The sequence below is a fragment of the Anabas testudineus genome, chromosome 23 (genome assembly GCF_900324465.2).
Source record: "Anabas testudineus chromosome 23, fAnaTes1.2, whole genome shotgun sequence".
Lineage (NCBI taxonomy): Eukaryota > Metazoa > Chordata > Actinopteri > Anabantiformes > Anabantidae > Anabas > Anabas testudineus.
This window is the reverse complement of record NC_046631.1, coordinates 14520246-14535330: the sequence shown is the minus strand read 5'-3', so window position 1 is coordinate 14535330 and position 15085 is coordinate 14520246. Positions and strand designations below refer to the sequence as shown.

General features: G+C 43.0%; 1 protein-coding gene and 2 long non-coding RNA genes across 3 annotated transcripts in view; 1 reads left to right on the top strand and 2 right to left on the bottom strand.

Annotated features, from left to right (window-relative positions):
• Positions 1-15085, top strand: part of phf21b (PHD finger protein 21B) — a 66493-nt gene that overhangs the window by 51200 nt on the left and 208 nt on the right. The window contains exons 3-12 of the mRNA XM_026362025.1: positions 3798-4058; positions 10909-11001; positions 11352-11684; positions 12191-12319; positions 12828-12879; positions 13330-13406; positions 13532-13586; positions 13810-13832; positions 14128-14286; positions 14963-15026. Coding sequence (XP_026217810.1) covers positions 3798-4058; positions 10909-11001; positions 11352-11684; positions 12191-12319; positions 12828-12879; positions 13330-13406; positions 13532-13586; positions 13810-13832; positions 14128-14286; positions 14963-15026 — 1246 coding nt within the window. The remainder of the gene's footprint in view (positions 1-3797; positions 4059-10908; positions 11002-11351; positions 11685-12190; positions 12320-12827; positions 12880-13329; positions 13407-13531; positions 13587-13809; positions 13833-14127; positions 14287-14962; positions 15027-15085) is intronic.
• Positions 8147-10886, bottom strand: LOC113163423. The gene is made up of 3 exons (XR_003298897.1): positions 10284-10886; positions 9979-10121; positions 8147-9254 (listed from the first exon to the last, which is right to left on the bottom strand). It is a non-coding gene; the product is annotated as an uncharacterized LOC113163423 (long non-coding RNA).
• Positions 12326-14094, bottom strand: LOC113163422. Its single transcript, XR_003298896.1, has 3 exons — positions 13983-14094; positions 13782-13869; positions 12326-12872 (listed from the first exon to the last, which is right to left on the bottom strand). It is a non-coding gene; the product is annotated as an uncharacterized LOC113163422 (long non-coding RNA).

The window sequence follows — 15085 nt, the reverse complement described above, 5'->3', positions numbered from 1 at the left end:
TGGATCCGAGCTATAGGTCGCTGCATCTTCACTTTAGATGTTCACAGACTGTGTTCAGTCAATCTGCTGCTTGTGTTCTCTTGATTTATTTAATCCAGTCCATTTTTGAAGACCTCGTTTTCCTTGGACGTACTGTCGGTTGACTTTTTAGCTCTTTATCGCTGCTATACCAGATTATCAATCCAATTATTGCTGCTCATGATAATTTAATGGAACTATCTAAGGAAAGAGCTGTTTCACATCAGATATTGGTCAGGAGTCTTGCAGCTGTGTTGCATGGGCCTGTAAAACACTTCATTTCTCTGTAAGTAAATCCACCTTTAATCTAATTCCCGGTGGCTTTACAAAGGTCTTAGAGCATCTTAAATGTGTCTCTGTGATGCCGTCTGATATCACTGTCTGTATTCTCCCCTTCATTCACTTTCTCCTCGGCTCTCTCTGGGAGGGACGAGTCTCTGCTCTCCAGCCTGGAGAGGCTTTAAATGAGTGACCTTTGAGACAATCACAGACGCCCCAGCTCGAACAAATGCTGAATGGTGAGCGGCGGCCCCCGGGTCCTGATGCAGGCGGCTGCTTGAGCTGCCTGTGGATTACATTGATCCCCTGAAACAATGGGGCCCCACCACACTCATTGTGGAGGGGGAATTAATAAATAACAACGTGTGAATAAATGCACTGGGCTTTCTGGAGAGTTGGGATTTAATACAGTACGCTTCAGACTTTGGAAATCATTACACATTTAGAAAAATATTTTTCTCTGTCACTGATACCTTGACTATAAATCTAGTTGAATTTGCTTTCACACAGTCAGCAGGTTTACAGAGGAAAATCTTAGCCTCTCAGGTTTTCTGCCTCCTTTATAAACGGTCTGCTTTATGTGCATTGACAGAACAGTTTCACAATATATGATGATATCCCGTTAGAAATATACTAAAATAACATGACACTGGATATTCTACTAATCAAGACTGGACTGATACTTGTTTTTTGTGTATCATGTGTACTTCTTTGTACTTCTGTACACATGATACACAGTACTGTTAACTATGTCAGACAAATACTCGCTTTGTACATACATATATTTGTACTAATGATCTCCAGAAGTTAGTTTTTAGTTAGCTGCAGTCCGAAGCCATTTTCTGATCTAGACGTTGTCTGGAGACAAATATCACACGACAGGAGAGTGACCATGTCATACATGTTCTCACGTGGGGATGTAGCCTGTAGCCTCTGTGAGGTGTGGTCCCTGGAGAGAGCCTGCAGGAGGCATGACGCAACACAAAAAGTACACTGTGCATGTATGTGAGCCCAGTTTCCTGGAGGAGAGAAGCACAGTACCACACCAAAAGGCTTGTTACATATTTCCCAGACTTTCTGGTGTCGTGCTGAGCCGATCAACTGAAACTCACTTTGTCTGGTGAATTCACAGCAACCATCACCTGCTGTGTTCACACACGAGCTCAATCAGACATTTGGGCTGGAGAGGTGATGTCTGTCTGCAGAAAAAACAATCAGCACAATCATTAATAATCATGTTCGGAATTAGTTTTTCTTTCTGAGCTTGGTAGATGATGGAGAAAGTGAAGTCTGGAGAAGATGATTAGAGCAGCTCTGGACACTGAAGAGGTCCCACTTCCTTAAAGCCGCAGCCTCCACCTTGTGTTTTAAGGAGGAGTCTCTAATTAAGAATGCAGGATCTCAGGCAGCAGCAGGACCCAAATGAATCTGTAAACCCCCCCGCTTCCTCTGTTTCCCTCCACCCCCTCCCAGAACTGTGGTTTCATAAAGGAGAGCACTAATGGAGGGACTTTCAAAGGGGGGAGATGGAGGATGGATGTTCCTATTCAGGAAAAATTAAATAAAAGACTGAAAGTGGAAGCAGCTCATTTGGACTGAAGCTTGTGGTGATGTGGAAACGTTTAGTTTGGAATTATCCAGACAAACTGAGCTGCAGATGGAACATTACTGAGTGTGGGGTTGTTCTTCTCAGAGTTACGTCTACTCTGACTTCCTCCTTGGTGTTTGATGTTGTCTATCAAAGCCTCTGTACTCGTGTATTCACGGCTTCATTTAAGGTACAAATGGAAACGTTTGTGTCTTAAGGTAGTGAACTGAATATCTTTGGGCTTTGCACAGTTGGTCAAAACAAAAGCTTTCAAGCTCTAAGAAGCTGTATAGTGCTTTTTAATAACAGGACAGTGACTCGGTTCTAGCAGCAGAACTGGTACTATCAGCGTATTCAGAGCTTCTTCTGTGGTGATTTGGAAACTTTTTAACATGAAATGGTTGAGACCAACAAAGCTGCAGATGGGAATCTTATCGCATGTGAGGTGATTCTCTTCAAACATACATACAGTCTGACTTTTCCTTGGCATTTGATGTTGTTTATCAAAGCGCCTTCCTCTGTGCTGATGTATTTACAGGGTAATTACTGCAGTGAACAAGGACACTCAGGTCTGAAAATGGTTTCAAACTGTAAGCCATGATGTTTTTTCCCCAGCAGATGCACAAGCTGCCTGCTTCTGTCAGAGAATCGCTCCCCTCACCCACAAGCCCACTGTAGTTCATAGAAAAGCATAAAAAAGGCAGCGGCAGGATGAGAAGGGGTAGTGGGATGGAATATGAAATATTTAGAGAGCCTCTTCTTTTCAATAGTGCGAGGGTGAAGCGGAGGGGAAAGTGAGATGTACTTATCTCTGCTTTGGAAGATTTTCTTTTCCAGGCTGAAGAGGAGGAGGAGGAGGAGGAGGTGGTGCACGGGTGGGGGAGGGGTTCGAGTGTGTAAGTGTGTGTGTGATGATGAGGCCAGTCTGGTTGGGAGGACTGTAGGACAGCAGCAGTGGGTCTGGCAGCGAGTGGACGAGGACCGAGCTGCTGCCAGATTTCTGCTTCACATTAGAGTCTGAAATGAAGACGCAGTAGAGCTGCTCTCTAATCAGTACACACTGACACTGACTGGTTCAAACTGTCTCAAAGTGGAGTACTAGCTGTAGTAGTAGCAGTTTTAAAAGCAGTAAGTCGTCCTGAAAGGTCAACAATCACAAGGTAAATCAGACGGATTTAATATATATTCAGAAAATATGTGATTGTAGAAGTTGTTTGTTCTGTGATTGTACGAGTTCTTTAAATGATGTGTAACCTCAACTGAAGTAGTACTGTCAACTGAAGTGGTACTGTCAGTAATCAGAATATCAGCAGTATTCAAGTTAGTAGTAGTTTCAGCAGTAGCACTACAAGAGTTTTAAGAGTTGAATATTTTATAGTAGTAACATTAGTTAGTTTAACAGTAGCAGTAATACAGTATCAATAAATACTCAGAGTTTGAAAGACATTACTAGTACTAATACTTTAAAGTAACAGCATTAGAAGTAGTAGTTTGTAGTAGTTTCAGTGCTACTGTGTGTGTGGTATTGGTAATAGTACAACAGTTGACTGTGAATGGTAGTTTTGGTAGTAGTGGCATTAAAACGCAAGTTTTACTAGTGATTGTAGTAGCAACACAGTATTACTACAAGAAGTAGTTACACTCTGGTAGCAGAAGTAGTTGTATTGCAGGTCAAATACTAATATTGAAGTAATAGTAGTACTAGATACACATAACACTAATGGTATTACTAGTAGAAGTAGTGGTAACAGGTAGTAGTGGTTGTAGTACAGCATTACTAGTAAGCTATACCTCACCTGTAAATTTGAGAACAGCAGTGCTACTTGTACAAATACTGCAGGTACATTGATATACTCAGTCAACACACCAGTCTAACTCTGACCTGTCTGTCTCTCTGTCTGTCTCCCTGCAGAAGCTGGCAGTCAGGAGTTGTCCTGTAGGCACGACCAAGCCGCTGTCTCTCATCAAGCCCTCCACCCAGGGCATCGCCATCTCCGTGGTGCCGGCCAAGGCTCCCGTTTCCATGGTGACAGCACACATTAACGGACAGAAGGCGGCGAGTTCGGAGCCGCTGCAGACGTCCCCCATTAACCTTCAGATGGGCGGCAGGGTGGCGTCTGCTGGAGTCCACCCGTTCAGCAGCAGGAGAGCCGGAGAGCTGCCTCCTTCTCAGGTAACACTGCTGAGAGCACACACCTGGAACACCTGTCCATCCTCCCCAACCCCCACCCCCACCTTTACTCCTATAGCTACTGCTTTATAATGTCATCAGTAGCTCAGCGTGGAATCACCATCCCAGCTGAATCCTGGGAAATGTAGTACCCACATACTTTAACCGAAGTATCTGCGGTATGACCGTGGCAGTGTGCATGTCACAGAATCAAATTCAGTTGTGTAGCATTGTGTTAAACTGGTTTACAGACCAGACCAGACCAGACTTCCCAGTTTGTATTTACAGTGCACGTTGTTCTGCTGTACAGTCGGTGGTGTGTTCAGATACAGGTGTGTGCACAGGTTTTTATTTTCCTCTAAACACTGGACCTTGTTGCTTTTCCTCCATTGAGTCTGAAGGTGTGTTGTGTGGGACAGGGAACAGATGTGTGTTTGGATAAAGGGACTTTTGAAGTGTTGCTGAGTCAGGTTCACTTCAGACTAAACTGTCCTCTAGCATGTAGCTGATGTTTTTATTTTTTATTTCTAGCCGTGGCTGCAGCAACAGTTTCCAATCCAGATCTTATTTTCCAGGTTTATCACAGACTGTAGTTTTAAAATTGGCATGTTTCATGTTTCACTGAGGCTGCTTTTTTTTTTCCTCCTCCTCCTCCTCTGAGTGTCTGTTAGGATTCAGGCCACAGCGTCTCGTCTCCTCCACACTCAGTATTCAGCACCATCACCTCCATCAGCACACAGCCGGGATCAGAGCTTCACGCTCAACACTGCCAGCCTCCACACTATTACTGTAATTGCACGGCCCCATAGAGAGAGGAGGGCCGAGCCGCGGGGCCCTCAGACTCCTGCTTTATGACTCCTCTGTCCATCCAGCTGATCTGAGTCTTTGTCCGTCGACGCGTCTGTTTTCATGACACCTTAAGCAGCTCTTTACGGAGAACTGGAGACAGAAAAAATACAGATGCAGTAATAGTTATTTTCTGGTTTCATAGTGTGACTGATGAGGTTTCATCCAAAATGGGTGACGTTAGCTGGAAACATCATTAGTCACAGTGAGCAGTTATTGATTTCTTTATTCCTGCTTCAAACTGTTCAACCCTCAATTCAGTTTCACACAAAGATTGTTTTGGAATTATTTCAGGTTGCAGTAGAGATTTTTATTTAAACTTTAAAGAAAGTAAATATACTAATTAATACGACATTACATTCATCTTGTTCCTACATGAATATAATTAGGTAAAATAATGCAGATCTTTTCAAATCAACCAGAGAAAAGTCAACTTCTGGTTCCTTCAGATAAATGGACACAATTACGTCCCATTTCTGACATCGTGTACAAACTTGAAATTATACAGCAATTTATCATTTGTTATTATTATATTCATAAGAATTTATTATAAGTAAATAAAAGTCGTAGACGTCCACCTCCAATATTTCCTCATCGTTTCAGGAAGCTGGATTAATCTGCGTGAGACACTAATGTGAGTGTTCAGGTTGTCGAGGTTGTGCTGTGAATTATTTTGTGTATTCTCAGTAGTGACTGCTGAGTCAGCATACAGGGGCTGATATTTTCAGTTGTGTAGTTCTTCAGAGGATTGAAGGATCAGTTGACTGAACGAGTAAATGTCTTCAGTTTAACCATTAGCCTCAAATTAAACTTCAGAGTTTTTCACCCTGAGCTCTGTCCTGGTCTGAGATGATGGTGACGTGATCGTAATGTGTTACTTAAACACAGGTTAAACACAGACGTCTTGTTGGACTGGTTTGAAGCTGTAACCATTATAATGTAGATGATGTGAAACAATACTGTGAAGTTCTGTTTTATTAAATGAGTGATTAGGATAGAGTCACACCGTGATTTAAAAATCCTCCAGGGTCTCTGATTGGCTGGTTCCTGGTGATGTAACTGTGGTTGGGATGTGGAACAGGTCTGAGATAAAGCTGCTGCATTTTATCAAAGTGTCACTTTGGAGGAACCCAGACTCCCTCCTCCTCCTCCTCCTCCTCCTCCTCCTCCTCCCTCCGTCGTCATCTGTCTCCTTACACTCTCCCCCCCTCCGTGTTGGGCTGTTGGGTGGAGGAGGTGAACAGGTCATGCAGCATGATTGTCTCACAGCTCTTTATGGCTGTATTGTTCAGTCGGAGTGAGCACTCTTCACCCAGCTGCCTGCCTGTGAAGCAATAAAAAGAAAAACCCTCACAGGCCTCTGAGCTTTTCTTACCTCCATCAATCGAGAGTCGTAAAGGCTCAGCCAATCACAGGCCGCCCTGGCTGCTGTGTGGACTGAGCAGAGTAGGTGGGAGGGGGGAGGACAGGTCCCTCAGACCACCTGGCCACTAATTTGGTGATCAATAATGAGGTGTAATGAGATTGCTGCTCTGCATGAGTGCACACATTATAGCTGCATTGTTTCAGCACCTCGCTGAACTCTAAGTGCCCACACACCCACACCCACACCCACACCCTGTGCTGTGGTCTGGTTTCACACATTTGAATCCAGACGTTGTTGATTCACGTCACAGGTGAAGGGAAATGTTTCTTGTACCACGACTAAAGTACAAGATTGAAAAAGAGAAATAAGCATCAGGTCTGAGTTCATACATGTACATCTTAACTTTAGTGTGAAGCCACTTCACTTAGTGTCAGTAAGACTTTGTGGTTATTAGTGTGATGTTGCTCAGTAACCTGAATATTGGTCCATCTTATCCAAAACTCACCATAAGAGCTTTGTGGTAAAGTGCTGGTTGGTCCTGTTTGTTGTCACTGGAGTTTCACTTGTGTTTAGCGCTGGTTAGCTTGAAGCAGAGGAACAAAGAGAAGCTCCCAGTAACCAGAGGGTGTTTGAAAGTCTGCTGCTTTAACACACATCCTGCGTCTTTCATGGATCTCCATCTCACCACCCTTCAAACACGTCTTTATCCTCTTTTATACAGCAGCCAAGGTCATCTCTGCCGTCCGCCTCCAAGTCCGTCAAAGCTGCAGGAACTTCGACTCGGAGCTGTGAATGACAAACGAACAGCGGTGTAGTGAGGGAACATGGACCCCAGTTATTTAATTTGTAGGATATGTCTCTGAGGGATCATAGTACCAACTGAACACATGGTTTCAGCTGTTTATGCTCTATTGTTGGTTTAGATCGTAGTGGTCTGTGTTCTGACATTTCTTTAAAATGGTTTAAAGGTCTAGGCAGTTTTCATTTGAGATGCACTTAGGTTCTAGAGACCATGGAAAAGTTTTAGTTTCCCTTTGTCACAGACAGGGTGGTAGAACAGAAAAGACTTCAATGGTCCTGGATCAAGGTCCAGGGTTCACTGGGGAGGCCTTAAGATCACGAAGGAGTGATGATCTTATAGAAATTCAAGACTTCAGAGGTCTTGAAGAAAGATCCAGTGGTTTCTAGAAGGTTCTGAATATGTTCTTGGTGTTTGATGGTTCTGTACTAAAGTTCTTATCAACTAGGTTTTGAATCGACTATAACTAGTAGACATGAAGGGCAGTCAGGTGTCATTTTAATGTCTCTTTCATCAGTGTCACTAACAGAAAAATGTGTTTGGAGCTTTAGTACGAGTCTTTTACTACAACTCAAAGTTTTTATACCTTTAAAAGTCCTGTAACATCAGAGAGAACAGAACCGAGACCATGGAAACAGGTTTCCTTCAGTCTCACCTCATCTCTGGCAGCTCAGAGCATGAATGAAATGAAAAGCTTCTTTCTTCTTGGTGGAGATGCAGTGACGGGGCCTCGGGCAGCGTCCTCTGCTGGCAGCTGCAGGAACAACAGGTTTCCACATTTCTCCCATGTGATGACGTCTGCGGAGCTGTTTCATCTTCACTCTGTAAACACAGCCACAGTGTGTGTGAACGCTTCTCTCTGAAGTCAAGTACATACCTGATGTACGGTACAGTACTCAGCATGTACTGATACCACCTTCAACCATTTTAAGTTCTAAAGCAGTCGTGTTTTTATGTCAGTACAGTTCAAGCGTTCCTTGTTCTCTTTTTAAATTACTACTTACATAAGTTACTTGTATCTGGTCTTGTGCAGAACAAAGAAAAGGAGACAAATGACTGCATCAGTTTAAGGGTTTTTAATTTATCCTTTGATCATGTTCAGACTCTGTTCAGATTCACATTGAATTCAAACCAGGTGAAAAAAGAAAAAACTCTTGTCTGTAATCGCAGTATTTTCACTGAAATTCAGTTTACATCAGAGATGAATCTCACATTCTAGTGCAACTATTCGGATAATTGATGAATTAGTTCAGTTTCATCTCTAACAACGTCTCTAACATGATATAGACAAACTGAGCTGAATGATTTTGAGCTGATAGTTTAGAAAAGTGAGGCTCCAGTCAGGGTCTCTGGTCACAGATGAAACATGTCATATCTGCTCCGTCGTTCCTCCTCCTCCTCCTCCTGCTGCTGCTGCTGCGATGACAGGACGAATGATGGCAAACTCTGAGCCTCAGCCCACCTTCATATTTACTTTTCCCTGTAATCCCTCAGTCTCCTCCCTCTTTCTGCTTACTCTGTGACCTTCTGCTTTTTCTTTTGTCCTCTCACAAAGTCAATTTGCATCTTTTTACACAAACCTCAACAGTTGTTAGTTTGCTAATGTAGAAAATAATCAAATGTGTCAAGTGAACACAGCTCAGACAAACAGTCGAGCTTCCAATGCTGCTGTAATCGTAGAGCTGGGGTTACAATACGTAACCAGCGTTGTGTGTTCATCGTCTGATAAAAGCAGAACATTGTTGTTTTGAGTTTTGGAGGGTGGTTTTTGTGCCGTGTGCTCCTGTGGGCTCCTCTGTGCTCTGTAAACAAAGTGCTTCCTGTCACACGAGTGAACGTGCACAAGCCCGTTCACTCCGCCTGATTTCTGTTCTTGATAAATCTTATAAAGTCCTGAAATATCTAGATTCCCCTCTGGGGACTATAGAGGACTCTGAATCGGGGCAAACTGTGTCAAGCAGCTGTAGCTCCATCAAAAGAGAAGAGAGAAATCCAACTACCAGTCAGGAGGAAGTAGCACAGAGTCTGCATATGTTTTCAGTAAATACACCGAACTCTGTTTAAATCCACATCTTACGGTGACAAAATGACACCCTCCGCTTCATCACAGCAGGTCTGTGAGACGTGGGGGAGGAGGACGGAGGATTGTCGGTGTCTGCTGTCTCACCTATGGTTTTGACTTTGGTATCTGGGGAAAAAAGAGAAATATATTTTAAAAACAGGAAATCGCTGGTTCAAGGTTGTGTTCAGGGCTCGCAGTGGAGAGGAAGAGGAGGAGGATGCCCCCTAAAGAGAAGGTGCTTAGGTTTGGAGAAAAGAGGCAGCAATTACGAAAATGAAAGCCGCTGCACTGCAAGAATTTTCATCTCTGCAGTTGCCATGGGAACAGGCCTCGGCCGCCTCCTCCCCCTCCTCGCCGAGCCGCTCTGCAGCACAATTCAATGAAGCGAAGGGATTTTCACAGAAGAAGAAAAGGGGAGCGGTGAACCGGGGGGGGGGGGGACTTTCCTCTTTTCTTTTCTGTCAGACGAGCTGAGCAGACGATGAGGTTTACTTCAGTTTGACGGGTTTGTTTTTACCAACTTCAGTAAAAATACAGTATTAATTAAGTATTACAAGTATTACCAAGGAAATGTAGGAACAAAAGTAGAATTTAGGTTTAAATGAAACCAGCTGATACATTTAGATGGAATCAGCCTCGAGTGGGAGACGTAACGTAATAAGGAGCTCCAATATAATAAATCTAATAATTTAGTGAACAAACACCGACGTGAAGAATAATTCAATATTTTTAAAAATTAGATTTAAAAGTAGCTGCAGTAACACAATAATAATGCTGTAGTTTCCTTTAATGATAGAATTTGTAATAAACATAAAACTAAAGTAATATTCTCTGAATCAATAATTCTTACTTTTCCCTCTGAACTTTTCGCTGCTGTTTGTCGTTTTACACCTCACCGTTCACCGTAGTTTGTCTGTCGGCCGTTAACGTCGACAGCAGCTGATCTACAGCCTGAACATCAGCACAGGAAATATCAGAAAATGTCATCAACACCTGGAGGTCAAACAGAAAACAGAACAATAGACCTTTATTTTTATAGACGTTTCAGGACAACACAAACTGTAGATTTCTAGTGTAATTATATTTGTACCATTTAATTCACTTGTAGTTTTTAAAAACACTTAGAGTAAATGTTAATTCACATCAGTGTCTTACTGAATTTAATATGGTCAGCTCTGGGCTTCCATACAGGGAGGCTGGAACTGTAACTTCCATTTAAACTGTGAACATGTCAGTGATTTATTAAGTTAAACTCATCGTTTGGTCACAGAGGCTTCGGCTGCGATTCTTTTCTTTGATGCTGAAAGAAAAAAGGAAAAAAGCTGCAGGATGTTGTGACTAACGAGGCTCAGAAACTCCTGAGTTTAATGAAGCTCAGAGTTTAACAGACAAACTTTGTCCACTGAGGTGAATTCAAACCCAGTTTAATTGATTTAATGCAGGAAGATGAGAGAAAGGTGGAGATTGTTGCTGAGTCCAGGCTCCAGCCTTCTGTGCAACAGGCTTCATTTAAACAGCAGATTTCAAAAAGAGGTGATTCAAGCTGTTAAACAGGAAAAAGAAACACAAGAAGAACACGTGAAACACTGAGCAATAATAAAAATCAACTTTAATCACCGCTACTTCACCTCAAAGAAGCTGTTCTGTAAAGTCACGTTATTTTGCTTAAAGTCACATGGACGGTGCTGATTAGTTGTGTTTTTTACAGATATTGCAGTTGTGTATAACAGCTGTGAGAGTCTGGTCACTGTAGTAAGTGTTGCGTTTGTGTGTGTTTCAGATGCTGGGAACTCTCACTGCTGTGCCCATCAAGGTGCCTCAAGTCAGCTCCCTGCACCGGCTGGCAGGACAAGCAGCTACTGTGCTACCTCAGGTAACTGCTGGTTCCACAAGGCAAATATTATTTACAAGCTTGTTCTGATGAGGACGCCTCAGAAAGCGTCAACACTAAATAAACACTGTGCACATTCGTGGACCTGGTCCTTTAGACAGACGTCCACCAGGCGGCGCCACACTGTCAGTATCCAAAAAAACAAACAAAACAAAACATCCTTTAAACTCAGCTGATACCAGATGATTCATGATCAACTCGACCAAACAACAAGAAAACTGTCAGTGGAAAGTAACTGAGTACATTTACTTAAATAAAGTACTGAAGTACAGTTTCGAGGTACTTTTACTGTCCTGGCTGTTTAACACTGTTGTCCTCCTCTTGTCCTCCAGGTCAGGCCAAAGACCCAGATCCCCGACAGCCTTCCTCCCGGTCCCTGTCAGGAGCTGCAGCCTCTCAGCCTGCAGAGAGCCACCGCCGTGGTCAGTCCTAAGAGCCAGGGCCCCACCCTGCCCACAGCCAACAGCACCTTCAGCCCCGAACACCAGCCCAACGGCCAGAGCAATGGCTCGCCGCCTCCAGCGCCGCCACACGGCCCGTCGGGGTCCCCGGATTCTAGCAGCTTGGCCCAGCACGCCTCTGCGGGTCCCGGAGTGGCGTACGCCATCATCGCCGCCTCCCCAGCCACCGGCAACGGCGTGTCTGCCGTCAGCGAAGCCGTCAAGGTGCAGCCACTAATCTTCAGCGCTAATAACGAGGCTGGTGTCTCTAAAACACAGACGAGTCAGACGCCAACTTCAACTGAGTTTACACTTTAACAAGATACGTTCAAATTTATCAGAACGTAACGAAGTGAAAGAAACTGTTTTAGTGAGAGAGAGAATTCTTTTTATCCTCATTCAAAGTATAAAAAGATCAAAACAAGTTGAAATCAATGAGTATTAAATACACGTCCTGAGTCATTTCCTGTTCAAACTACCCGAATGTAATTTATGATGTTTTACAAGTTTGTGGGTAAACTGGGGATGATGTAATATAAATAATTATCATTTATTATTATATCTAATAATTGAATGTTTGTGCAGAGGTGAAATGTAACTGAACACTGACTTTCGATTAGACACGTTCTCTACGAACAGAATTTCAGCCCTGAGTTCTGTCTGCAGGCGTTTGATTAATGTTTCGTCTGAGTTCTTCTCCAGCTGCATTTTCCCTCTCTGTGTGTTTCTAGGTGATAATAATCCAGCCTCAGGCCCCCAGCAGCACTGAGGGGTCCCCAGGAGCCCAGGCTGACCTCCCATCGCAGGAGACCCCTCCCGCCCCGAAATCCCCCTCCAAGAAGAAGGACGAAGACCCGGAGGTGATTTTTCATTAAACACACAGAATAGTTTTTTCTTTTAATCAACTTTTAAATGTTAATTTTCACATTTAATATTGAAACAGAACAGTGTAGAGGTTTTAAATAATTAAGTACACTCAGTACTCCGTACTGTACTCTGTACAGTTCAGCTACTTCAACACTGGTTAAAATACTTGGTTTTTATCAGGAACTCAGAACTCAGTGCAGTACTGATACTTTTTGTACATTTTAGAGCGTGTACTTCCTACTTCAACTTGACTAAAGTATCAGAAGTGCTACCTCTTGTTGTGAAGTATTTTATTAAGTACTTGCTCTTTTACTTGAGTACTTCTTGTGAACTTCTGCTTTAGATTTTAATGAATATTAGAACTTGTATTTTCTTCTGTTCATTGTGAATCTGATCCTCTGGGATCTGCGAGTTCTTCAGTGTAGAACTCTTGAATCAGAAGTTGAGAGTCCTTCAGACGTTCTCAGCGTTGTTAACGTCTTCTCTCTCTCTGTCTCTCAGAAAATCGCCTTCATGGTCGCCCTCGGCCTCGTCACCACAGAACACCTGGAAGGTGAGTTTACACACTTGAGATGCTCGTCGTGCTTTAAGAACAGTTTCACCTTCAGTTCACTTTAATTAGGGATTATTAACGAGCTGTGGAATCACTGATGTTGCAGCTTGTTGATACGATGATATAAAAATCTTTTCAATTGAATCTAAACTGTAAAATGAGAAACCAGAACACAGTATTAAAACTAAACTCAACCAAACAATGTGATGATTCATGACGCTTAGATACTAATATCCAGTTGCATTATGGGAAATGTAGACTCAACACATGTTCCAGCTTCATGGAAACACAGGTCTGAACCACGAGACAGAAGAGGTTTAATGAAAACTCAGAACAAACATGTTTTTAGAGCGTTACAGCACAAATCTTTATTTGAGTCCCAAGCTTGAAGCGATTGGTGTTAATTAGGTCAAAGGTTTATTTTACAGAATGAGTTGTTGTTGTGAACAGAAATCCAGTTGAAGAGACAGGAGAGGAAGAGACGCAGCACAGCTAACCCGGCCTACAGCGGCCTGTTCGAACCAGAGGTGAGAAAACGACGTTCAACCAAACCACGTGATGTTTTAAACTAATCAAACATGTCCATGTTCGGATTTTAAATTTTACCCTCTTCACATTTTTAGGTCTAAACCTGTTTCTTTTTTCTTTGCAGCGTAAACGTTTGGCGTCACATTATCTGAACAGCTCGCTCTTCCTGACGGCACGAGGTAAAATCCCAACAGCTGAATCCATACGTTAAATAACTTAGTGTTCTGTTAATTATCTGATCATTTCTGTGGAAACGTAAACACATTAACTTAATTTCCAGTAATGATAAATAACTTGTCAGTAACTGATCCGACACTTCGTCGTCCTTCACACGGCTTCAGCTCTAACCCGTCAGTCTGTGTGCTGCCACTAACCTCTGCTCTGCTTCCATTTCCATGCTAGACACTGAGGATCTCTGCTGGAAGGTAGGTCACCTGACTTCACACGTCTGTCACCAACATCCTGGAGAACAAAGAAAAACGGAATTTAGACTTTAAAACTAGAGACGAGACTCGATGAGATTTGTGAGCAGCACCAGAACTTCCTTCCCACATGGGTTCACGGTTCCTACATACCAGCATCAGTTAGAACCCGAAACCTTCAGAACCACATGATTCTGATAGATCGGACCATTTGGAACCATTCTCGCCCTTTTGAAAACCGTAGACCGAGACTCTGATATGTCCTCCGAACCGACCCTTTGTGTTTTATGTTATGCAGGACGACTTGGAGCATGACGACCACTGTGCCATCTGTAAGGAGGACGGCGAGCTGCAGCCCTGCTACAACTGCCCCCGAGCCTTCCATCCCAGCTGCCTCCACCCGCCGCTCAAAACCCCACCCAGAGGCCCCTGGTACTGCCCCAAGTGCCAGAAGAAGGTAAGAGTGTTGGTTTGGTTTAAAACTACGACACACGTCCACAGTCGGAGAATCGTTACGTCTCTAACTTCCACCGTGAGGCAGGATGTTCACTGTTAGTTACTGTTAACAGAATACAAAGACATGGAACATTCTCATATCTGTCACATACACATTTGAATATGAGACTGAAGCTAATTTTAAAAATGAGAATTCATGTTTTGCATTTTCTATCAATGCATTAAAAATAAATAGTAAATGAGAATTAACAGTAATTAGTCTCTTAGTGTGTCGTCAAAAACCCAGGTGAGGCTGCAGTTAGGAACAGTTAGTTTGTTCTATGGTTAAAACAAACGACTAAAACTAAACCTGGGTCCCTCTTGCTGTACCCCCTAAACCCCTACACCACCGCCATATTTAAACATTATCTGAAGCAACTTACATAGAGGTACAATGGTGTAGTTGTGAACTGGACGTTGAGGCTTCTGCTGTTCAACGTGACCTGTGACCACTTATCAGAAGACGGTTTTCATTCTTGGCCCCTATAAAAAAAAAAAAAAAGACAAAAAGAGCAGAAAGATGAAACGTTCAAACGTATTAAACAATAACACGCTACTTTTCAGATGCTTCGTTATTTTCACTGAGTGACGCAACGATATTTAGTGTTTTGAAAGTTAACTGTCGTTCTGGTCTTCAGGTTCTGAACAAGGAGAACATGTCGTGGCCGCAGAACTTTCAGTCCTACGTGACACACAAGACGGGTAAGAACAGCTTTAACCCTCGACACGGCTGCGTGTCACAGGGATGTTCATACTGATGT